The sequence below is a fragment of the Sinohyriopsis cumingii genome, chromosome 2, assembly GCF_028554795.1.
Source record: "Sinohyriopsis cumingii isolate HCF-2022 chromosome 2, ASM2855479v2, whole genome shotgun sequence".
Taxonomy (NCBI): Eukaryota; Metazoa; Mollusca; class Bivalvia; order Unionida; family Unionidae; genus Sinohyriopsis; species Sinohyriopsis cumingii.
This window is the reverse complement of record NC_142962.1, coordinates 44,284,660-44,312,284: the sequence shown is the minus strand read 5'-3', so window position 1 is coordinate 44,312,284 and position 27,625 is coordinate 44,284,660. Positions and strand designations below refer to the sequence as shown.

At 36.4% G+C, this 27,625-nt stretch overlaps 1 protein-coding gene across 1 annotated transcript; it reads right to left on the bottom strand.

The window, feature by feature from the left end:
- Nucleotides 1-15,609: 15,609 nt before the first annotated feature.
- LOC149804742 (uncharacterized) lies at nucleotides 15,610-21,364 on the bottom strand. Its single transcript, XM_089933268.1, has 2 exons — nucleotides 21,277-21,364; nucleotides 15,610-16,674 (listed from the first exon to the last, which is right to left on the bottom strand). The coding sequence occupies exons 1-2, from the start codon at nucleotides 21,289-21,291 to the stop codon at nucleotides 15,610-15,612; spliced, it is 1,080 nt and encodes a 359-aa protein (XP_089789394.1). The 5' UTR covers nucleotides 21,292-21,364.
- Nucleotides 21,365-27,625: the final 6,261 nt, after the last annotated feature.

The window sequence follows — 27,625 nt, the reverse complement described above, 5'->3', positions numbered from 1 at the left end:
TTGTGTGTTTTAAGTTTATTCTTAAGTACTGTTCATGTTAGAATCTTCAAACTAGATGATTTTGTGCATCTCTATTAGTACAGCATCCTTACAACATAAGAAGGTGACATATTTATGGCATTGTGTTAAGGTTTTACATTTAGCTGATGACCATATAGGTTTATTGCATCCTGAAACTTGGTAATTAAATGCATATTGGTGAGTACTATACCCTTTTCACAAAGGTAGGCCACTATGATCTATTCAGTGTTGAACATTGATTGAATGAAAGGGTACATTCTCTATTGTCCTTTAAATTTAACAAATCCCCATATTTGGATCAGTATAGGAAAACAGGTACATAAAATGTCAGTTTACATAATTATTTTTGCATTTAGCATGTGATTACACTGACTTCCATCCTGGATACATACTGTTATACCAGTCATCATGAAGTTTGCTAAGGGGATGAATCTTGCTTAGTACATCCTTGTCACAAAATTAGGTCACTGACCATATTTAATGCTTAACCAATTTTGGATACATTTTGTGCTTTTGCTGTTGATATCTGAATCATTGAACTGACTTACTGTATGTATCTATTGGTGCCACAGCCACACTGAAAAGGTCACTATGACTTAAATTTTAATGCTTTGTGATAAGTTTTTGCATTAGCCATGGGGCACAGGTTTCTTCCAGTATTGTAGAAGTAGGTCATTATGGCCTGTATATATACTTCAATGACTTTCATGTTCATTTCTGAAGTACTGTTTATACTAGAATCATGAAATTTCAGATGGTATGCATGACTGTTAGTACCATTCCCTTCGACAAAAAGAAGCTCCTTGTAACCAGTATTTTGTCTATTACTGGCTATAGTTAAAGTTTTTCCATTTATCTCATAATCATGAGTTGTGGCATGCTATATGCATACCAGGCCCCACTTTAGGAAACAGTTTAGGCACAATAGGCTTCTTATTGCAGAGAAAACCAGATTAAGTCTGCTTTTTCTCTAGTTGTCTCCCCCACCCCCATCGGTGCATATCTAAATGCAATGTGAATTTTCTTTTTTCTGTTTAGCAACCACTGTAAGACAGTTTAGATATAGCATTCACTTGCATTTTAATCCACATTTAAAAAAAAAAACTTGCTAAAATATTATATTTTGCTACTTTTGACACTGTTGTGCAAAAAGGGAGTTAATTCAGTGTTAACATGTAAATAAAGTCTTTATGACAATTTAAAGAAATGTATAATAAATGAACTGTTAAAATAATTGATTTTCTGCTGACTATATTTATTTTAATTTAAAGAGTTAACATAACTAGTAGCCATTTAATGGTTTTATAGTATTTACAGAAATTCCTTAACATGAAAGTTGGTGATGTTTTATGGAGGCTGTTGTTGAAATAGACTTTATCATATTTTGGCATTTACTCAAGTTCCTTTTTCTGAATAAAGATACAACTTTTGTATTTGTTTACAAATCAGTGGTATAATTTTCTGAGAGAATTCTTTGTTTTCAAATTGTTTGTTTGAGGGCAGCAACATGTTAAAATAATCTGTAAAGATTTATTTTCTGAGGTGCCAAATAATCTTTGTCAATGTAAACATTCCATTGCATATCTTAATTTACAACTGTCTTTAGACCTATTCAAATGTACAAGTTTTTGTACACTTTGCACCTTTGCATTACTTGTGTATACACTGTGTGAAGTAAGTATTCATGCAGATTGGAGGAAGAGGATCGTCATGTTATTTACACAATAAGTTACTCTAGCTGTTTCTACCAGTATTCACAAGAAATGTGCATATGACTTTCTCCCTTACTGAGCCGTCCACCATTCATTTATATTTCCAATTCTAATATCAGCTGTCAGCCTAAGATTACCATCTATACTTGCTTATAAGTCATGTCAAACTGCAAAGTAGTTAAATACCAGCAGATCTGGGTTTGTGAAGTTTGCAGTCGGACTCATCTTATAACGGGTATATAAGGTACCCTAAGCCTGTTACATGTACCTAGTACAATGTGGCTTCTTGAGGTTTTCAGTGATGAGACTTCTGAAACAGATGTTAATAATAATAGCAATTTTACTGTATGGTCTTTAACAACGTAACAGAAAGAAAGTAGTAGCATAAATTTATTAAAATTAAAGCATAATTTATTTCTCGAAGTTACACAGAGAAGATTTAAGAGGAACTTAGAGTATTGTGACTTAAATCCCCCAAAACCCCAAATGTTCTATCTCAAGACCAGAAGTTTTGAATGTATTAAAATAATCTTTAATTTGTTGATGTACGGATATTCTTGAATGAGCTGATGTACGAATAGAATTCATAGAATGTCTTTGAATGAATTCATAATAATTCCAAAATAGTGATTTAGTCCAAAATGTTAATGAATACTTTGTAACTCCAGTGAATAATTTAAATGTCTCCTCACAAATTAAATCTGAACACAGCAGTAAATGATTCCACAGACTGAACTTAAACAGGAATGAATAATTGTTTACCTCGTCCAATATACAAATTTCACTTGACCTAAGAACCGTTCCAGTGGTTTAGTGATTAGAGCATCCGCCTCGGATGTGGGAGGTCGCAGGTTCGATCCCCGGCCGAGTCATACCAAAGACCTTAAAAAATGGTACTAACAGCTGCCTTGGTAGGCGCTCAGCGTTAAGAGGTTAGTGTTAGGACTGGTCAGCCTGGTGTCGGAATAATGTGACTGGGTGGGACATCATGCTCCATGTCTGCGACATGATGCCTCGGTGCTAGACATTACTATAAACTGTCACACTGCAGACATTGTAGCGATATGACTGAAAAATTGTTAAAGCTACATTAGAAACCTAAATCACACCCACACGAACTTGACCTAAGACACAATAAAGAAGATATGGGTCATTTTAAATGGAGTTTACTTCGAGAACGTTTTGAGTTTGTAAATAAAGTTAGGCCTTGAATTTAAAGTAAACATCTTTACTACAGTAGAAATGAGATTTTGAACAAAAAGAGAAAACTGGAAGAACCATTTACAGACGTCCAGAAGCAACGCGTCTGATACTACCTCCCCAATCTATTGGCTTTATAAAGAAGAGAGAGAACTCTTTTACAAATTTTTAAAATTAAAAAAAATGGCTAAAAGGACATTGTACTGCTAATAATGTCATCTATTTATTCACCTGCACTAATACGTATTTTTAGACTAAATGGGAATTACAAGTGATAGTAAAAGAACACTTGAGGGATCTCTTATTATAAAGATTCCCTGATGTCTAAGCATTTTAATTTATCTGACCACAACATAGATTTTGGTAAAGATCAGATAATAGAAATTATTAAATCTGATTAAGAGCTCTCCATTAGCAGTTGTATAGGAAAGATACAGAACTTATTTTGGATATACCAATTACATACTCTACAGCCGGGAGGGAATAACGTCTGTTTAAATGGGAGTTCAGGCACTTATAACTCAATATAAGTAAAGTTCTATAAAGGCAACGATAAAAAATGCACTTTAATTACAAAAAGAGAATTTTTTTTATATTGTTAGGTATCGTTTAATCTGATTATTTCCTGCATGATAATTAATGTTTATAAAGTCTGGAGTAGACTGTTAAAGCTTCTTAGAGGCAAGAAGTGCAATTGTTGATTACGTTCTGGCTATTAAGAGAGTATTGATATCCATCTGTTTTCCCCTTAAACACGGGACAGGTAATATATTCCAAACCATCTGAGATATCTTCATGAAATGTGTTATGCATTTGTTTGATTGTTGACAAGAGTTTGTCACATGTACGAATGGTTTCATTAGATTATTACTAGTGGAGTGAGGGGTTTTCTGCAAGCATTCATTGACTGACCAGTCTAGTTAAATTTTGGAGAAAAAAATTTGAAATTGTATTTATGTGGAAGGTCCCTGTTTTGTGTATTTTAAGTACATGATACTGATCACCTTTAGCAAACAAATGTTGTATTAAAAAAGGGAGTGGATTCCATTTGGTTTAATTTTCTTAATTTTTATCACCAATAAAAGATTGTTAAAATTAAATCATACAGTGAGTTAAATTGCAGGAAAATTGTAAACGCCACAAAATTAACACACAAATTGTTCAGAATGGCATTTGTGACAATTTATCAATGCACAAATTTTCCTGCACTTATTATTTTCTTGTCAGCATTTGAAACTTGAAGTTTGTTATCTTTGCCTCAGTTCACTTCAGACTCTTGGGAATCAAGACAACTAAACCTTGACAATTGCAATGTAGGACGACCTTTCATGCATAACCTTTCTTTAGCTACTCCGCCATGTTGACTGTCATACGCAAAACTGTTCCACCAACCGCGACAGTTTCAAAGCCAGTGAAAGGTTGTGTTTTTTGTTGTTGTTGTGGTAAAGTTCTCTCCAATTGATATGATTCCAACGTATCCAATACAAACTTCTTTTCTTTTCTATTTTTAAATTTGTTTGGCCAAGGTATACATCAGGGTCCATGCTGGACATTAAAATTTAAGCAAAGTGACTTCTTTCTAGTCAAAATAGGAAGAAGTGTGTGTAGAACGTTTAAAATGCATAACGTTTTAATGGTCACTTTTGACTCTTGTTTTTGCATTTGTTCATGTCTTGGGATCCTGTAAAACGTTCTACAAATGTTTAACGTTTATTAATTTGTTTCGCAACAGTTGTTGTATTATACAGTTATGGGAAGCTCGAAATCAGTTACAATCCCAAACAAGGTAATGGTTTCAGTAGCAGAAGTTAGTTTTATATATGTATTTTCATGTTTCAGGGACGAAATATTGGATAAAATGATTAATTTTATTAATAGTGGTCGTCTAACATCAAACGATCCCTAACTCGTTCCCATATGGCCTAGAGCAATTAATTTTTCACTAGTTTTTCAAGGATCATGTTAAATTTCGGTGACAATGCCCAAAATAATAATGGAATTTCTGGATTCAGTGATCATCAGATTTACAACAAGCACAAAAGAAACCCACATTAAAAATCGTCTTCTAACTTTATACCTTCCGCTTCCATGGGAAAATGGACAAAGAAGTCAAATTTATACTTTTATTATTTATGCATTGTAGTGAAACGTAGGTGATAGTTGAGGGGGTGGGTATGGTACGAAATCAATGCAAGACGAAGTGAACAGCTTTTTGAGCATTTGCATGTACAATGACAGACTTGATGGCGTCTTGTTCGCATGACACACACACACCCCACACCCCACATTACCTCATTAAATTTGGGTCCTATTGTAACGATCCCGAAACATTTCCAGCATAACAAACAAAAACAGTCACTTTAATTTGAACATATAAATTGCAACGCGGTGTGTGTGTGTGAATTCCAAAATTCTGAACCTGCACTCCCATTCCAATAGTAGCTGATTTTGCATGCGTTTTATAAATACTAATAGAGAGATTCTGAAATTATTTGTCAGTAGTAACCGGATTTACAAGCATTTGATAAATGCAGATTAATTATGAATGTACCCTACTTTGATCGTTACGTTTTAAATAAGACGCATCCCCACGAGAGACATTCTTATATAAAGACAAACAGACTTTCAGACATATCTGACCTTGGGGGCCAAGTTATAACCATGACGAGTGTGACTGAAGTGCCAAAAGAAAATTGTATGCCTGAGATCAAATGATTTTCTTTTTTAGATCATATAACTAATCTCTTTGTGAATACATCTACCCACCTACCCATTCGTTCTAACGGCCAATTTTGAAATCGATGAGAGAAAATAAAATGAGCATAACATTAAAATATGGCGGCAGTGGCCGCCCTAGGCTGTTTGCCAGCAACTGGTGCCCTAGGCGAACCATGCATTTTATAATTTCGACATGACATCATACCGAGCATTCAAGAAATAAAACAACACTGACTACTTCGAGTAGATGATGGGCTCCGTTTTTTTTTTACCCCTTTTAGTCCTTTGTATTTAATAGCGCGAAAAAAATCCTTCCAGCTTGCGATTTTTGTTTTAAAACTAAATATTTAAAACCAGTAACATGCTGAAATCTACTCGCAAGATTGTCCAAGATTTATTTTGAGAAACTCAGTGAAGACGAAATTAGACACTTGTAAAGCAAGATGAAGGTTAAGACTTGAGTAAACCATGTTTTCCCCTAGCGGAACTGGGCGTCAAGCATAGTGGGATGCGTATGTCGAAATTATCAAGTGGCACCAGGCCATCCTCAACTGTCTTCGCCTAGTTCTCCAATATGGACCGGACACCCCTGCATGGAAGTAAGTTAAAAGATAACTTTTTTCACAAGTCATTGACTGGCCAGCTGATGCCGTATTTATTCGGATTATATATGCTGGAGTATTTTGTCCAAGTTTTTAATTAGGGACCCGCTCGATGAAATAGGCCTATCGCAATCGTGTACGACAGGTCGGCCTTCACCAATTAGGTGTCCACAAAACAAGTGGGAACTGTTTTGATTTTGACAAAAAATGTATATGCATCGTTTACATTGATGAGAGGTCGATGTCCAGTCTTCTGTATCATTTAACGGAGTTGTTGACCATAATTGTCCGTCTAGCTTTTTTTTTCTTCAGCATGTTTCTGCTTTAGTTTAGTAAGAAATATTGAATTTCAACCATATTTGCTCCTCTTTGTCATTTTCACTTCCTGGACTTCAATTTGTAAATTGTTAAAAAAAGAGCTGATAACTTTTTTTTTGGTAGTAATTCATCCATTGTACTTCCAGAAGCTGGTATTGTCTAGTTGGACAAAATTCGTTTCCCCTATTTTAATAGGTGCTAAAGATGCTGTACTTTTATACTAATTCAGGCTGATTTTTTTAGGACAAGGGAGCAGTCATTTTAGTTAGCAGTGTGCTAGCTACGATGTCGTAGCCTCAACTTGATTTGTTGTGGTTGAGGCTAAGAACTGATCCCACGTTGAACAACTCCGTGACACCATTGTTAACAAATCAAATCTTGGAAAAGTCTGGGTAATCGTTATAATCGTCGTGCGTCATTTTTCCCTCAGTTTCTAAAAAGGCCACGCGGAAGAAAACACACATACATGTCCTGCACTTGTAATTAGGGTCCCGAGTGGTCTAAAGCGCTCTCCGTTACCGATCACTGCCATCTCACCTCTGTCTGCGTGGGTTCGAGTCTTGGATTCGGCCAATGTGGGTATGTGAGAAAGTCTACCAGTAGCTTCTCGTGGGTCTGTGGTTCTTTCCGGGGGTTTTCCCGGGTTCTTCCTCCACCATCAATACTGGCCGCCATGTATAGCCTATCGTGTGCTGAAAAATGGCATTAAACCCCACAACAACAACAACAACAACACTTGTAATTAGATTTTTTGTTGATTCCGATACATAATTTGATATCAATGATACTGAAAATCATTTTTGTTTAGATCTAATTTCAGATACGCGTCCATGTCAATCGTGGCATCAGATACTTCTTCAATTTTATCATTATTTTTAGTTATATGTATAGGACTCGTCTTATAATCTTATGCGATGGCTTTCTTGCCGTCTACAACCATCATCCGCTTTTTGGGGGGCCAGATTTGTAATAGCGAATTAACTATACGTTGTTGAGCAGTTTAATTGATGATTTTACTAAGCAGAGGAGGCATTGTTACTGTCGATGGAAGTAACTGGAACCACTTTTGGTGGTGCTCGAGTCAGTCTCTAATCTATCTCGAATCGATTTAACTGCTCACAATCCCTGATTTTTCAATCTTTCAGCAGCAACGTGTTTAATGCTATCAACGACTCGCAATGCGACTTGTTTAGCGATCAGTGCGGCGTGCGAGATCAGGGCCTCGAGCACCTCTAGCGCACCCGTGGACAATCCTTTGACAACATGAAGATTATTTCCACAATATAACATGTAGACGTGTTTTTCAGCGTTAACGACACGCACTGATATCACACGTCCACGGTCCACCGTCATTATGTTTGAAAATCAGGTCAATCTATAATGTGCACTTGTATTGTCAAGAACTTCTCGAGATCTAATGTGTGCCCGTCTAGGTCCACAAGGGTAAAGTGAACATGTGCCAATCGGCCAGTGGGGCATGGAAGTTGCATAGGCGCCGTTGGTGTAATCGACACCAGATTATCCGGTTCCACAGCTGGGGAAAACCCAAACAATATATAATCCTGAGAGACCACATTTTTGGGAAGCTCCGATGTTCTAACTGCCGCTCATAATGTCACAGGTTACATTCATCTCAATCGTTAAGTTAATCTTGACAACGTCAAGCGCGATATCGTATCCAGACCCTCCAGGTCCGACATCCAGAATTGGTTGGTTTAGAAAATATCTCCGAAACATCTTATTGACGACAGTAATGTCAATCACGTACGGCTTTGATTTAAGCGATTGTCAGAGCCAAGCATGGGCTCTTTTTCTCGTATAAATTGTAGAGTCTTTGCTAGTCATTAGTGAAGTCCTTCCTCGATTCCCTTTGTTGATCGATTCAATAACTTGCCAGGTTTCGCCATCATCAAAGGAAAATAAAAACGAGTTATTCGCGGAAAGACCCGTGAACGGTTGGTTGGTTGGTTGGAATGGGTTTAACGCCATTGTCAACACATTATAAGTAGGCAACACATGGTATTACTGGCAGGTTTTGACATTATATTTATCAAAGTCGTTAAATTGTAGCGTAAGACACTTGTGTCCAAAAAAGGCTCGATGTTATTATATCTGTCCTAGGTGACTTTCGCAAGCATATTCAGAAATTCATCCCACGAGTGGTCGACGATACACCAAATCCAATGAATGCTTGCGCGATCAGTGCCACGAAATATCATAAACATATTGCAGTTGTCTCTGACAAATTGATGCCAGTGTGCATATCTTTGTGTCACATATCACGTCAGTGATTTTGTATCGAATTTGAGGGGAAAATTCTCGCGGGGTTTGGTATTCATGAATTCATCGTGGAACACGACACAGTTATTCTCTCTCGGATCAATGTCGTCAATGGCAGGAGGCTTTATCAACTGTGGAAAAGAAATCAATGCCTACGATTTGCTTAATTGCGATGACTGAAGCTCATCGGTAAAATTTTTGATTATATCATAATATGGCTGATCCTTCACTGGCTTCGCAATCATGCGCGGGTGGTCCCATGTTATATCTTTTATTATCAGATTCAATAACAGTTTGAATTTTCCAGGATCCAGCCGGGTTGATATTAACCCACGAACAGAGTTTGAAAAACATGCCACCATGCTTGGGTAGTATAGGGTTTGCTTTCGCAAAGAAGTGAATGGCGGTCCAAGCGCAGCTTTTTTTCTTTTGCGATGCCGTGTTAAATAGCAATTGTTGTATAACTCATTCATGCCTTTATACTGCGTGTGATGTTGCACAAAACACATCCTGCGAATCCATCCCGAGTTGTAAATCGTACTGGCCAATCTGGAATCTCATAAACATGCGTTCAATGTGGAACAGTAGTTTACATTTTTGATACCTTCCAGATCCACCGGTAAACGCAAACCCAGGTCTTAAAAATAACTAAACTACAGGGGACACTGCGGAGTAAATATTTTTCTGAAAAACATATTCCCGGATACAATTACTGCGGGCCAAGAACACGACTTGATTCCAACAATCAACCAAAGCCTGGAGAAGCACCTCGTGTCGATGCTGCATAATACCGACATGATCTCTTCCATGACATAATTAAACTACTAACCTAACACCCGGAAAATGAATTGCTAGAAGGATCATCAAAGAAAGCACGAAGGTTGAGGTTATCATTTCAGGTAAATGCATTGATATAAATAAACATGGATACAATCTACTACAGTCTGAGCGCTTATTGGATGGGTGAAGCTGCAGTTGAAAGTTGGGGAGAGCGTCAAAAGTCGCCCACTCTATTGCTTGATTATTGTTGGCCAAATAATCGTTACGGAAAATTTATCAACCCATGCCAAGAAATATTTCCCGTGGACGATTTCATTGGAAAACACCAACGAAATTCATCAGGCTGTTCTTTCGTTTCATGCACATGATCGGGTACGTGAGCATGCTTACAAATTCACCTTAAAAGATGTCGCCAGCACCACACATAGAAAAATGCAAAATAGCATAACAGAAATTATAATATTCAGCATAGAATTATTAGAAAATAAAAATAGAATAATGCATAATAGAATACACAGCATATAATAATAGAAAATATATGCATAAAATAAACGAACATGCATAGAAGAATGGTAGTATTCCCTCTTCACACATGTAGGACTGGAGAACTGTGCTAGGTGTAGCATATAGCCATAAAGAGATATAATTTTAATCAGATTGAACGTTGATGTCCACACTTTGGTCATAACACTAGCATTTGACCACATGATTTTAAATGGACACCTGTAACCCCTTACCCCGACCCACACAAAAGTGAGCTCACAACAATCGGAATGTGTCCAAGATTAAGTGTTCTTTACAGTTGGTTGAAATTATACACCGGAAACGATTAAAATGCAGGAGCTTGTATGAGTTTGTCCACTGGTTACCACTAGGGGTTCCATTCCACATATCCATTGTCCACTTGTGTACGCCCATCCTCTAAAAAACAGAGAAGAGAAATTAAAACATAGGCAAGGATAAATAAAAATAAATAACCAAAACAAACCGTATTCCTGGATCCGCCATTGGGCACAGCATAAACTATACATTGTAATTAACTCCAGCTGCTTGTAGTACCCATATTGCATTATGGTAATTGCTAATTAGTAAAAATATTCAATGAAATGCCACTACAACAAACAATTTATTTTTGTTAGTTTCTCACATTTCGATTTTTATTTAATGAAATGCGACTAGAACAAACAATTTAGTTTCGTTAATTTCTCAAATTTCACTAAAAATCTACAAAGTTCAAAACATTTCAACACTATTTTGAAAGAACCCCTACATATGTACAATGATCATTTGCACGTCTTTTCGCTTATTGCTGTCATTTGGTCACTGATGTTAGAGTGGTTAACCGCAACTTTACATCTAGATGTTTAATGGGTCTATTCAAACGTAAAGGTGAATATCTTGGACTTGGCTATTTTTGGCAAGTTTTCCAAACAACAAGAATAAACTGCTTTTTATATCGACAGTTTATTGTCAAGCCCACGTTAATGTGAAACGAACCATTGCGGCGTCGTGAACTGCTGGTCAAGGTTTCGGTTTAATGTTTTAATTTGCATGTATTTCTTAAACCCCTCCGGAGAGGTTTTCTACATGCATTGGTATGAATAATTATTAGGCAAAAACAATTCATTCTACATGTTCATTCACCCGTTTTATTTTTGCTTTGTCATGGAAAATTTGCGCTAAAGCTTTAATTAAAGTTTCTTTAGTTTACTTTTTATGTAAATAACATTTGTTTATATTTGATAACTCGACGATAGATTCACATCATGCATGGCATGGAGCATTATAAAGGTAAAGCAATTCATTCTATGACATGTGCGCTCGCCCCCATGACCTTGAAGTCAACGTTACAGTCATTGGTAATTTGCGTTAAGGTTAGTTTGAAGTTGTTTTCATTTGTTTGTTTCCTAAATCTCATCATGGATTTTGTGACACTATGGATGTGTGACTATGAAACTACGATAATTCGTTTCGCAACAAGCCCTCTCGATCCTTTGACCTTGGGGTCAAAGCCACATTCCTTGGTTAAATAATTTTTCAGTTGCTTATATTTCTTAAACCCCAGGGTGTATTTTCGTCATATTTGATGATGAATCACTATGAAGCATAAACAATGTATTCTGCCATACGATCTATCGCCCTGGGTTCAAGGTCACAGTCATATAAAATTTACGTTAATGTTTCAAAAGATTTTTCATTTACTCATATTTCCTGAACCCCATGATAGATTTTTTTCATATTCTTGAAAAATAATTCTGAAGCTGTAGCGTTTCATTCAATGATATGTTTGCTCAACCTGAATTAGAGTTATAAGATTTATAACGATTCTTTGATTGTGGTTCTACGTGCAGGCATTGATCTTCTTGTAAATGTATTTCTTTTTAGCTGGTGGATGGGGGTGTAATTTAATTTGGAAAGAAATGGTACTCTTAATTACCCTTGTACAATTTGGGACATAACCATTTACTGATTCAGTCGTCAAAAAGATCTCACACTTCTTGGGGAACAAAGTACTGTTAAAGTTAGCCTCTACATTGTCCACGTCTTCCTATCTTTGCTCAAACTATCAAAGCAGTTTAGGAGGAGCCTATTTTCCACAAATTTATTTGTAATGTATAAAGGAATTATATTACACAATTTTATTTATAACGGATAAATGGATTACGTTCCAGTTAAAGAAAACAAATCTGGTTCTGTCACGTTACCTGCCCGCGATTACGTAAATCAAGAACAGAGGAACTGGTTAGAAGCGATGTATATATGTTAGACCCCTCGGGTACAGTGGTCCTGTTCGTAATTGTTACGAGAGCCAGCTTTGTTGTGTGTCACAAATCACATGTGGACGTTGAAAGCTTTGTTCATGTAACAGCCTTTATCTGATGATCGATTGTTGGTTTAGTGTGAGACCAGATGGCTAAGGAAATATGCTAACGTCCTTGTATTTTCATAGGAAGCTTTTAGGTGACAGACTTCCGGTGTGGTTTAGTCCCGATTCTCTGGGAGAGAGACGGAATAGAGACTAGTGGAGACGTCGATTGTGAATCGAAGGCTAGTTGGAGATCAGAGTCAATGAGGAGGAGGAAAAGGAGTCGAGGAGGAGGAATTGGAGAAGGAGCAGTCTAGGAGAAGGAGTTAGGAGAGAAGTCGGAAGGAGAGAAGAAATTGGCGGGATAGGAGAGACACAGATGAGTAGAAAACAAGGACAGGTGGAAATGCGATCTCACACTATACATCAAAGGATGCAATAGGCTATCACTTGGTCGAGAGGAAGAAGACTGATTGGGAAATTATTATCATTTGACTATTGAATTGTATTAAATTGTTATTCTTTTGAATTTCACCTTTTGTGTTCTCAATAATTTAACTGTCGGTATTGCTGACTGGGGGCTCTGAGCCTTCCCCTTCTCTATCACTAATTTCACTCACTACAAAATCGAGCCCGGGGTGGGACTTCTATGGTAATTTAAATAATATATTGGGAGCACCCCTCTCCAACCCTACCAAACGCCACAGGTTCATTAAAAAGGATAGATATTCGAAGTTTTGTGCAGCCCTGGAACTTACTTTAAGAAGAATTTTACAGTTGGAATCAAACTGACCAAATAAGATTACTGATTTAAGTTCCATATATTTATACATGTACGTTCTTTTTATTTGAATAATACATGCAACTGCGTACTTTCTGCAAATGTATGCATGGTACAATCCAAACTTATTTATGGTAAAACCCAAACTAATTTATTGTGCAATTCAAACTCATGCATGATACAACCCAAACTTGTATATGATACAAATCAAATCCAAGTATGGGACAACCCAAAGTCATGCATGGTACAATCCAAATTAATGCATGGTACAATCAAAATTCATGCGTAGTACAACCCAAATCATGCATGATACAACCCAAACTCATTTATGGTGCAACCCAATCTCATGTGTGATACAATCCACACTCAGGTATGGTACAACCCTTACTCATGTATGGTACAATCCAAACTCGTGCATGGTGCATTCTAAACTCATGCATGGTACAATCCAAACTCGTGTATGCTACAGCCAAAACTCCTGCATGATACAATCCAGCTCATGTATGATACAACCCAAACGCATACATGGTACAACACAAACTCATGTATGGTACAACCAAAACTCATGCATTGTACATCCAAGCTCATGTATGGTACAACCCAAACATTAGGATACAAAGTAAAAGTACTGTTTTGTGCAATGTGTAAAATGGGATAAGAAAGATTACAAGACGTGTAAATGATTTCATGAATGAAGATGGTTCAAGAATACGCTTGATTTTTGTAAATGAAATATATACTTAAACCTAATTTTTTATATTTTCGTCGTCTGCTGTCTGCAGCGAGAACCTTTAAAAAGAATTAGATATGGACTATGACGGCAATATACAACAGCATTTTATAAATCGGTGTATATATTGTAAAAGGAATATAGGGAGACAGATGATAAATTGATTGAAAGAAAACAAGAAACCATCTTCCAGAAGAAAGTTAAATTTGATAATTTAAAAGAAAACGTGTTACAGCAATTCTTTTTTCCATATAGAATTTATTGAACTGTCCAAATCGCAGATGAATGCAGATAATGGTTTTACACGGAATTATAATTGCGGATATCTTCCTTAAATTATTTGGAATCATTTCCAATAATCTTTGTTCGATTTATATGCCAAGTTTGAAAATATAAGCCATATTTTCAAAGATTAGCAAACTTTACGTATTTTTTAAAAGAAAATTTTTTTTTAGTTTATTAAAGTAAGTGTGACGTTCTCAAAAAGTAACATCATTTTGGGAATGAAAGATTAGACCCAAGTTGACAAAGTCATAATTTTATTAATCTCGCTAAACAATATATTTTTCGGCATTGATCTAAAAAATACAAAAAAGGCACACTTGTTGGTTCTAAGAAGATAGTTTCAACGTGGAAAGTGGACAAATATATTGCATATGAAAGTTGTAGTTGAGAAAAAATTTAGCAAAAAGTGGATTATATATAAGAATTAGATAGAAACTAAATATTCGTGTAATAATGTCTGTTGGAAGAGTTAAACTGGATTTTATTTGGTGTCTAAGACGTTTCATCATTTTGAAATTAGGGTAAAATTTATAGTTTTTGTCGTAAAGTGCCTTACAAGAATGTTTTAGCGTGTGTTTTTAATTTAAAAATCGACTTAAATTTGTTTAAACAATGAGGTAACTGGCACAAGATTTAGACTTTCTATACTGTAGCTTAACATAATTTGAGCAAGTTCCGCAAGGGTATTTGGCGGGTCCGGAGTTGGTGTCAACATCACCAGAAAGGAGCAGAAATGAAAGTATGCTCGTCTAATTGGAACACAAGGGCCGTTTCGAGTTTATTTACATGGCCTCAGAAAGTGGATGTGTATTTTTTTTTCGCCTTTTAGTTCACATTGGTAAAAAGAGAATATTAAGATAATTTGGTCATGTGCAGTGCACAGTTCGAATCCTATGGAATATATAGCCGTTTCTGTATGACGTGTGGGCCAAAGAAACAACTGGCATTGGTACTGGCATTCAAATTTAGGAGTAGTACAATTTCTAGAGCTAGCACCATTCCGCCAGCACTAGCCATCGTTTCTTCTTTTCTTCTGATTCGAGGACTTATGTGAGGTTGCAAATTTAGGTCTAAAGTCATGGAGGAGGGAGTTCGGGGGGGGGGGGGGTTAGGGTAGGTTTAGACAAAGCTTGACCGAAAGTATATTGGATGCATATTGGAAACCGAAAGTAGTTCCCAAAATATACCAACATTTCAGCATTATGTGGCAGTTTACTACCAATCACATGGCATAAAATACAGTCAAATAATAACAAATGGAATTTTATATATTAATAAATAAACTCCCATGGTTTAAACATGTATTTTGAATCCGACATGATGCCTTAAACATTTAGTACTTCTGAACAGGCACAATTGATCACAGTAAAATTTATTTATGACTTGAGCATTGTTCTATATGCAAAATATGAAAGCACACATATCGCAATTGCACCAAAGATCAGTCCTGTTTTACTTGACCAAATTTTCGGGCTTTTGGGAATGACATCATGCATCCACTTTGGTTTCAGAGGACCTATGGGTTTCCTGTCGATTTTAGAATAAGGCAACACTCCAGATAGCTGTTTTGCTTCTGTTGTTTTTGCTATATCCGGTAGCATTTCTGGGTAGAGGACATTATTTGTTGGCGCCGTGCTGGAAAATCTGACTCCATCTGATGACCAATGTGTAGTCATTTTGACATTTGCATACGCGAATTTTCGAGTTTTCAAATCATCCGGACCCGCCCAATGAGCAGGTGTCATGGAAACAAAGACAACATAGCGCCATCTGCCAGGATGTTTCCTATCTTTTTGGGGGTTGGCATTTGCATGAACAAGGCGCGAATCCCACAAAACCATTCCTCCTTTAGTTACCGGGACTCGTTTGACCTGACAATTTTTCTTTTCAAAGAAATTAAAGTCATCGTCTCGCAATCGGTACAGAGCGTTCAGATTAGACCTCAAAGAAGCTTTGTGGTTTTGCTCAAAGAACTCAGTGAAATATTTGTGTGAACTTTCCAGGACCTGAAGTGTCCAATCGTCTTCACACGCCTCCTCCAGATAGACGGCACCCTGGAAGGCATGCAGACCCACTCGGTTATGGTTTTGATCCAAGTGCAGCCATGAGCGTCCAGGCTCATCAAATCTCTCTTCACCATCTTCAGGTGGTCGGCCGATGGCTATGGCGTCAAAACTGGATAGCAGCTTCTCCGTCTTCCAGAGCTGCTCAAATACTGTTTTGGATTTCAGTCTAATAAACCATGTAGGTTCCATGTGTCCTACATTATAATTGCGGATTAAGGAGTAGGATGACAATGGCCAGTCACCATTTTTGAACTGGGACAACCATTCCTTGTACTGCGCTACGCATTGGCCACAGTCATCTGGGGTCACAACATTGGGAACCACTGTGTAGCCTTTCTCTTCGAGCTCTTTCAAGTTCGTATCGGTAATCATTTTCTGCAATAAAAATAGATTCACTCAATATTTAAGCTTTCAAGCCATCTTAGTGTTTTGTTACGTCCGCCCTAAAGCTGAGTATTTAATGTTCTAACATTGTCCCTCTGTCTTTTTTTTTTTTTTTTTGACTTCTCGAAGATATTGTTAAAAACATTTTTAAATTTAAAAATAGCTAACTACCAGCAACAGAGATACGAGTAAATGTGAAATCGTCCCGAATTTGAAATATATTATTCATTTACCCTTCCGTTTGTTTGTACTTTCCCCTTACTGACTTTAAAAACGAAAAGCGTCAAGGATATAAAAAAAGGATAAAACTTAATCATTTCGTTCGTCAATTTATAATTTCAACTTAATTGTCGCCTCTAACATTGTCGTCTTTCTCATGCAACCAATACAATACTTGCAATGTCTAGTTTTAATATTTCTAAAAAGAATTTTTCAAATATAAAAAAAAAAGTTGAACTCTTACACACGTGTTCTACAGGATGTAAGTTCCAATGTTACATCAATTTAAAGAATTGTTCAGAATTTATCGAAGACTAATTACATCACATATGTTGCCTGAAAAAATATGGACTTGGCCACGCATATACGGTGCCATGTAAGTAAAGAAACTTCCGTTTGGTTTGAAATGCTGAGAGGACGCCAGTGTTATCGATCCCCTGATGACATTCATGTTACGAATTACAAATTGGCCAATTAAATGACTACGTTTTGTGCATTTTTGTTTTTTTCATTCATGCACTTCGTTTTAAAATTGATAGGGTGTACAACAAACTGGATAGTAAGCAAACATAAAACATTTTTAGATCAGTAGATAAACAAAGCTTTTAAATTTCATTAAATCTATTTATATATAATATAAAATGCATTTTAATACAATCCACACAATAATAGCATAGAGCTATACGTTTGCTATTTAAATAACGTTACTTTGTTGACGTATCATTAAACATGCAAAGAAATTTTACAGAATTATCTGGGCTGACTGTAACTTGCAGTCGTTTGGCATGAATGAATTATTGCAATCACAAGCGACAAAGAAGCAACAAAAAAAATCGTGGCTAATTTTTGTAAGATGACTAGTTAGGTTGACACAATATGAGAAAAAAAGTTTAATGTGTTGTGTATCTTATTTTACTTGTTTAGGCTCGAACAAACGGTAACACAAGAAAGAGTGACAATAACAAGCTTTGAAAGTTTCGACAAATAATTTATTTTCCTGGAAAAATACTGTAAAAATAAAAAATAAGAACGTACGGTTTTAAGAATCAAATCCCAAAATAATCAAAGGATAATCCACGAATTGAATTTTAGAAGTCCTAGTAATGAAAGATTCTAATGAATTCGAGTTCGAGTCCAGATGAAGAATCCAAAATGGAAGGCGATGGCGTATAATATATCCTTTGTGGTATTGGAATGTCTACAGATCTGTGTTATTCACAAACAATAATCCGGTGTTTGAATTTCTCCATAAAATTTAATGAAATGTCTATATCCTAGAATTCTGTATGAGCACTCAAATTTTTCCAGGAAAAAGAATTATCCTTTAGAATCCAAATATTTTGAATAAACATTAAAAATAACTCCAAACTGACACAACAAAAGAACACCTTGACATCAAGTGTTTGAAGCCCAGACTGAGAAAAATCTCTATAAACAATAATTATAATGTAACTTGAGACGCAAAACAAATTCCCGGATGAGGGTCAGTTTTCCAGAATCTTCGAGAAGTATTTGCGTATAAAAGCATGTAGTCCCAGTATGACCGTGACACAAACCTATCATTTTACTCTAAGAATAGGATAAAAATAAAAAGTTGTTTATTTCTCTCACTGATTTCTAAATAAAGATCGGAAACTATGTCAGCTTTAAGTGTTTACAAATGAACAGTCAAGGTCAAACTGTTTTCTGGAAATGTATCGAGTTCCTAGTAAACAAAACTACATTATTTTGATATATAAGAAAATTAGCAATAAAGATTTTGAAACTTACAAACAAATAAATTAAATCAAATATAAATTAAATCAAATATACGTAACAAGTATCAAATTAAACAAGATGAAAATTAAAAATTGTACCTTGAAAGCAAATGAATACATCTGAAATGACTAAAATTAGCATCGTTCGTCATAAATTTCCCAAAACAATGGAAGATATGCCACATATTGGCCTTCTGCTTTTTTAATAATTTTTTATTACCTAATATTTTAAGCATGCGGAAGGCTTTTTAACAATTCTGGACGGTTTATAATTCACTAGAAATAACGTTATTTTATGCTTGTTTGTTTGATATATTTTAATCCAGTTAAGCTGACAACAAAGAGTGGAATAAATGAGGGGAAACTTCCATATTACGGTAGTAAAGGTAAATATATAAGATAAAATGATTTAAAAAGTTGAAATTTGAGATAAATATAGTAGAGTATTAGGAAAGTAATATTTAGTTCTTTATTGAAAAATTTCATAAATTGGATATATATAAAATAAACATTATTATTAGAAAATTTGACGAAGTAGCACACGCTAAAAAGATCTGGCTTTGTAAGTCAATTTTGGGTTGGTGGGGATCGAACATTTAACGTTATAAACAATTGAACATAATTCAAAGGAATTAAAAATTATATCTATGACAACTTGGAAAGGAGGAGTGTGGGAAACTTTCCGATATTAAAACGTGGCTATATTATATTATGGTAGAAAATGTAAACGTGTGCGTATATGGTAAACAATTTTGACAACAATAACTGTTTCTTTATATTTATACATTTTAATTAAATAAGATCAGTTCTCTTTGTCAAACATTTGCCAAAAAGGTACAACACGCCATAATATCAACGTTTCTTCTTTTCTAAATACTTATTTGCTTACCAAAAACTTAGACTGCTAAAGTATTGTTTGATATCTCTGGGTTGTCCTTGCGTTGCGGCAGTTTGGGGTGAATATAGTTTTATTTCTGATTTATTTTTTCCTTGCTTTAAAAAAAATAAAAATCCAATTACTGCCAAAAAAGAAATTACTAAATGTGTGGAAACGCCCTGATGTTATCAAGTTGCTATGTAAATAAATTCATAATTTTGAAAAGGTGTTATTTGAGAGTATATATTTAAAGTTTATCAAAATTAACATTAGTTCTTTAATAAACATTTTACAAAAATTTAAATTTCCATAATAAAATCAATATTAATGATAAAAATGTGCGATAAAAAGTAGCATACAACACATGTATCTCATTTTCTGAAGCACATTTTTACTGGTAGGACATTAAGCATGACGAAGCCTTTTCCAAAATTACCTGGGCTGGCTATGGCTTGCGGCAGTTCGGCATAATACATTTACTTTTTTAAAAGTATAAGAAAATAAATTACCGGCAAAAGAGAAAGGCGTAAAAGAGTGCAAACTTTAAAATGTTAAAAAGTGACTATTTAAGACGGTACCTGACAAGAAAAAGTTACAATATGGAGGTTTATCAAATATTTCGAAAAATTACATTTAGCTTCTTTTTTTAATAATAAATTTAAAATAAAATAAATATTAGGATAGCAAAGCTTTGATCAATAATATATCACATACATAATTGTTTTTGCACATTTTTGTTTAAATCAAAATAATTACTGACATCATATAAAGGTGTAACTGTTGGGAAACGTGCATATGTTAAAGTTAGCTATTAAAATCAATATAAGATCTTTAAAAAAAGCTGAAATTTGGTGCTGCATGTTCAAATATTATGAAATTTACATATAGTTGTTTATTAAAATGTTAAATTAATTTTGAAATGGATATTAATTCTGATAAATGTTCCAACAATGTGGCACATACCATTGAAATATTCCCCTCTTTTCTCTGCTTTATTGTATCTTAAATTTGTCAAACAGCATGCACGGTAAAGTCTTTTTCATAATTCTTTCGGTATTCTAAAATTTGAAGCTATATTGTTTTTGAATACTTTAAAGACATTTTAGATCATAAAATTAATCAAATAACGGTAAACATATTTGATCTCGATGGGTAATTTTCTACATCAAAATGTAATAAAGTGAAGAATCAGATTTTTATCTTGATTTTTAAAACATTCCTATTTTAAATTCGTTAAAAGAATTTCAGTTAAGTCGAAAACGTTAAGAACTAAAGTGGCACAAATAAAAAATAGAAATCTTTCATTTCAGAACCAAGCTTTCCAAGCGAAATAATTTTATTCTGTTTTGCCTTAACCAATATTTTACAAAGGGTCTCATATTTTCTTGGTCATTTATCAACAGACGGTTCTTATGAAGAGTCACTGGTGGCGAGAGTTCGTTGTATGCTCTGAACCAGCTATATAATCGTACGGATATCCACTGCTTTTTCAATTCCCTGCGTTATTTCATGCTTTCCTGTATTAGTCAAAATATGTTCATCATACGCTGGATTGTCGAAAATCTTTAAGTCAAATTACCTGAAATCTGACCTGCCGGGTCAAACAATATACTGACTGTATTTCTGAACACGTCACGTCAATATTCTAAGTACAATAACTACCCTGTGTGTGTGTGTGTGTGTGTGTGTGTGTGTGTGTGTGTGTGTGTGTGTGTATTTATAAATTTTACTATTACTTACATCCTCTGTTATCATCTATGCTGGGTACCACACTATCCATGTGAACTATAGACAGGTAATATACACACACATATATATATATATATATGTAGCTATCGACACGAACGTATTGCCATGCTGGTTGTGGCCAGGTGGATTACGACCTTGAATCATTGTTAAAATTAGGAACTCGTGGTTTGGATCGATATGTCCCTAAATACACATTGTTAGATATCAGAGTCCCAAATAAGTCTACCTTTGACTCCGATCTACTTTTAGCTAGTATGTATGTGTGTTTTGAGTGTATATCGTTCATCGTAGTTTATAAAATGCTAATTATATATACAAATTACAGAATTAATATACAAGTAATTTTAATTTTGGGGTTGGGGTGGGGTGAGGTGGTGGAGGTGGAGGTGGAGAAACTCTCTCTTTCTGTCTCTCATATATGGAAGTCATATTTGTTGTGGATATCGTATCACACGCTATGTTAAATAATCAATCTTCCTGATCAAACCAGTAACCTACTGCAGGCGGGAAATCCTCAGAGACATCCTAGTCAGAGCGATGCTATCGCCAATCACAGTCCAAGACCATAATTGCATAACTGGGTCCTATGTAAAGCCTGACATCATATGATAGAGACCGACACATTCTCTAACACAGCGACTAGCGAAGCAATTTTATATACATGGTCCAGACATATCGTGCAAAACAGAATGTCATTTATTTCATCTTTTATAATTTTGTAGGGCCTTCACTGCATCAGAGAAACCTGAAAACTACATAGAAGAATAAACAAATCTTGGCAGGTTAGACTGGATGCTATTGAAGCTATAGACACACTTTCAGTAGCAGAACACTTGTTTCCCCATGTCCATACACTCAGTAACAGTATTCTAACCGCAGTTGGACACAACTACAACTGGTATTCAGAAACCAGGAAAGAAATTAGTATTACTACTACTACTACTATTAGTATTAGTAGTGTTAGTATTAGTGTTAGTATTACAGAAATAAGTAATTATAAGGGATATAATTCACACAATGTCTGATATTAAGTAAATATATAGCGTTATTTGTCCTCATTTGTTCGGTCAATGCCTACTATGTTGCCATGTTATGAAACTAATACGGATCGACATTTTCATGGAAATGACACCGAGACGAATAAGAGCATGCGTCACCAAAGCACAGTCAATATCACAACAGATCCATCTCGATTGACCAAGTTTCTTCAAAAGTTTGATTTTAGTTTCCATCCCTTTCTGGCCATGTGTTAAATATTTTGAATGTTGACACCTTCTGACGACCAATGGTTAGTCATTCTAACATTTCCATATGCATTACTTCGAGTTTCCAAGTCGTATGGCCCACACAGGTGAGATGGTAAAACATAAACTAAAGTAACAAAGCACCCTCTTCTGGGATTTTTAAAAAAAAATCTTTTCTTGGAAAGTTGTTTGCATGGACGAGGCTCGAATTCTAAATAACTAGTCATCGCCTTGAGCTCTTTTGTCCCTCCAAAGCAGTTATAATCATCCTCTCCCATATTAAAGTTGACGTTTGACAGACTGCAAATCAATGTTTTTGTTCAATGAGCTCTGATAACTAATTCTGAAGTGTCAGATCATCTTTACACTCTTCCTCCAGGTGGAACGCTTTCTGGTCGGCATGAAGACAAACACGACTGCAGTTCTGATCCAAGTGTAACCAGGAAAATATGGATTCATCAAATCTCTCTTTACCGTCTTCAGGTGGTCGGCCGGTGCGGTTGCGGTCAAATTGGAGAGTAATAAATCCGTCTTCCAAAAATATAATACGCGATACTATTAAATTTTTGTCTAATAAACCACGATGGTTCAATGTGCTCAACATTGTACCATTGGAATTTTGACCAAGGCCTGTCGCCATCTTTAAACTGAGACAACTATTTTTTGTGCAGCACAATTCATTATTCATACTGGGCTTGTGTCAAATGTATTAGTCATACTGGGCTTTCGTCACATGCATTAGACATACTGGGCTTTTGTCAAATGCATTAGTCATACTGAGATCTCGACACATGCATTAGTCATACTGGGCTTTTGTCAAATGTATTAGTCATACTGGGCTTTCGTAAAATGCATCAGTCATACTGGGATTTCGTCAAATGCATTAGTCATACTGGGATTTAGTCAAATGCATCTGTCATACTGGGATTTAGTTAAATGCATCAGTCATACTGGGATTTCTTCAAGCGCATTACTCATACTGGGATTTTGTTAAATGCATCAGTCATACTGGGATTTCGTCAAATCCATTAGTCATACTGGGATTTTCTCAAATGCATCATTCATACTGGGATTTCGTCAAATGTATCAGTCATACTGGGATTTTCTCAAATGCATTAGTCATACTGGGTTTTCGACAAATGCATTAGTCATACTGGGATTTTGTCAAATGCATCAGTCATACTGGGATTTCGTCAAATGCATTAGTCATACTGGGATTTTCTCAGATGCATCATTCATACTGGGATTTCGTCAAATGTATCAGTCATACTGGGATTTTGTCAAATGCATTAGTCATAATGGGCTTTTGTCGAATGCATTAGTCATACTGGGATTTCGTAAAATGCATCAGTCATACTGAGATTTGTCAAATGCGTTAGTCTTACTGGGATTTCGTAAAATACATTAGTCATTCTGAGATTTCGTCAAATGCATTAGTCATACTGGGATTTTGTCAAATGCATAAGTCATACTGGGATTTCGTCAAATGCATCAGTCATAATGGGATTTCGTCAAATGCATTAGTCATATTGGTCAGTCAAGTTTCTAAAATGTTGGTACCATGGAAGTAGTGCTGAGAGAGAGAGAGAGAGAGAGAGAGAGAGAGAGTGACTGTCTGTGTGCGTGTGCGTGTGCGTGCGTGTGAAAAACTGCTTGTTACTGGTACGCTTTTGCCTCATGGTTGACAAGTTGACCAGAACTGTGACCCAATAAATCCGTTTCACGGCGGGTGTTGAAACATAACACACTAAAATACAACGCAGACAGGCACTGGTCATCTAACTGTGATGCTTGCAGGCACGCAAGGTGAGCGTTAATGAGCGTTTACAACTGTCAAGATTTGGAATGTGTATCCATTATATCGAGACATAATCAAATATGTCTTTTCGTTCGCTCTAAAAACATGAATTAAATCAAGTTCAGTAATGTACGACTAAAACTACAGTTAGTTTGTACATGATTGTTAGGACTTAGACGTTTGCTTAGCGAATTGAATGTGGGGCGATTACAGAGCTCTGCCACTAGTTTAGTTTTGCCCCTCACCCCTGCCGGGGTATAGGCCGCCCACAAAATATCGCCAGAGACTTCTGTCCTGTGCCATTCTCTCGAGCTGACTCCAGGTGTGACCCAGCTTAGTGATGTCCGCCCCAAGGTCGCGTCGCTAGGTGTTTCTTGGTCGGCCCCTTCTCCGCTCGCTTTGAGGGTTCCAACTCAATGCCTGTCTGGTAATGTTGGTTGGCGGCTTACGTAGGGTGTGTCCTATCCAACATCACCTTCTCTTCTTCATCTCGTCCTCTACCGGAAGCTGGTATGTTCTCTGCCACAGGCTGGTGTTGCTTATGGTGTCTGTCCTGCGGATCTGAAGAATTCTTCTTAGGCAGCTGTTGATGAAGGTCTGAACTCTCTTTACGGTCGACTTGGTGGTTCTCCACGTCTCTGCTCCATACAGTAGGACTGAGTTCACGTTGGAGTTGAACAGTCTGATCTTGGTAGTCAAGTAAATTTCTTTGGCGCTCCAGATTTTCTTGAGGTATATGAAAGCTGCTATCGCCTTTCCGATCCTTGCCTTGACGTCTGCGTCTGTGCCACTCTGCTGGTTGATAATGCTGCCCAAGTACGTGAAGGACTCCACGTCTTCCAGGGGGCTTCCATGCAGTGTGACTAGGTTGTTACTGACTCTGCCACTAGTAATGATTTAGAATTGTTACGTATTTAACACCAACAAAGCTAAAGGTATATGGATTACTTTATTATTGACGCTTTTATCCCGCTATCAGTATTAATGGTTACAACACTTATTATCATTGCAGTTTGATTTTGTCAGTGACAAACGCTTCTACCAGTATCGATGGTTCATCAGCTGCTGATGTAGGTTAAACCGATTCCGAGGCAGTACACATGGAGATCAGAGTTTCGTTCATTCTATCGATAATGTAAACAACTCACTGGCACTTGTTTGGGTACTATGTCGTCCGTCAATTTCAGCAAGCAGTTTATCATCAAATTAGCATATCGTAGAGCTTTATGTACAATATAACTCCTTTATGAAGAGCGTGATATAAAACTTTAATCGGCTTGATCGGTAGTTGATGGTCTGGGTCTAAATGGCATGTGGGTAAGCACCCTTTTCGGGACTTTGTTTGACCGAATAATGTACTGCGACAAATTTGATCTCTTTTGAAGATCGCATATTTTGTTTGGGGTGTGGGTGTGGGTGAGGGTCTGGTGAGCAGATTAATAGAGATCCTTAAATACCAAGAACGAAAGGTTATTGCCGACAAGGATTTTGTCAAAGGTTATTTGCCAAATAATACATTGTCGTTCTAAAAGCATATTAAATAGCGCCCCTCTCCATCCTGAAAGAGTACTCAATACTCCGCGGTGTTAAGTGAATTGTACGATAAATACGCTATAACGGGTAATATAAAATATTTTGTACCTATATATATATATATATATATATATATATATATATATATATATATATATATATATATATATATATATATATATATATATATATATATATATACAGATGCTTGCTTTCCTACGTGCACGTGACAGGCACACTACGAATCCAAGAACGCTCGACTCGAATCACATGATTGACATTCTTAAAAGCCTTTGGGTTGTCTTTGTTGAAGATCATGGCCGATGGACTTCAGTGAATTCCTCTACTTTCTTCTGACACTCGAGGCTCTGGTACAAGTGGTCAGAACCTCATTACCACGGTATAACACCATGTTCTTTGATATCCCATGACAGTGGATGACCATAATTACATGGAAGTCGGTCAGCGACTTTCTCTAATGCTGCTCTTATCTGGATTGTTAGTAAGGCTCCACAAAAATATTGCGCGTTTCCGAGATCACATAGATGATGTATGGAACACGCATTTGGCAGTTGTGGTTCTCAAACGTTACGAGGTTTTTACATTTCCCCCAGTAGGGGTACGCGCTTTAACTTTTCACCTATGCAGCGGAAGCCTTTATCGTGGCATCCCAATATTTCAGTCTGGCTGAAGACGCTCAGGCACCAATATTCGGGTCTTGTTGTAGATGTGTACCGTACTGTTTAGGTCTTTTACCCAGACATATTGAGTCATTTATGCCTTCTTATCGGCCGCTTCAGCGTGACGTCACAGCTGAAGGCTGCTATAGGGCCAGAGAGTGTGTCCTGATTTCCTCATGCAGCTGGAAGAGGCGATTTTTCCATCCAAAGACATTAACTGCGATAGTTTCGTTGTGGCGCTCAAACTTTGCAATATGACTAATCTTAACGGGATAGTCAACACTAGTAAAATTAGGTTCATCAAGGTCCTGAAGGTACTTTCTTGGCTTATTAACATTAACAATTTGCAATGGTATATAACTGACGGAATAGCCCAAAAGAAACTGCGATTATCGGTGATTTTCACATTAATAATAGACTGCCGTGGTATACATTTTGGCATTTGGAATGTAACTTTGTCCTTTAAATGGGCGGTACTGCGAAACATTTCAAACGCTTTCAATGTTATTCAATATGATTGTATTAGCTTGGCCAGCAAGCTATACAAGAACATCCTTCTGCGTGTGTGAGATTTGGATTTTAACGCAGCTTTAACAATTTTTCAGTCATATCGTTACGATGTCTGCAGTGTGGCAGTTTATAGTGATGTCTAGCACTGGTGCATCATGCTACAGACATGTTGCATGATGTGCCACCCAGTCACATTATCCTGACACCAGGCCGACCAGTCCTAACTGTTGGACATTTTAGCGGAGTTAAGGAGTCTGAAACAAATGTATCAGACTTCTTTATCACGACCGAAGAGAATACGACCTTCCCGAGCTAAACACGCCAACCCTGTGACTAAGCCTACCGTACCACCCTTAGTGATTTCAACCAAATCATCATCATCAGAAGTAGGCCTCGGCCGTGGCAAAGGCTTAAGGCAGTTAAGGTTGATTGCTTAAACTCACCCCTACACCAAAAAAGGCCCTTTTCAGGGCCACCCACATTTCTCGAAAAGAAATACACTTTCAATTGCCAATAACTCAAAAATCAACAAAAACATACAAACCATTTTACCCTTATAGTACGTGTCTGTGTAT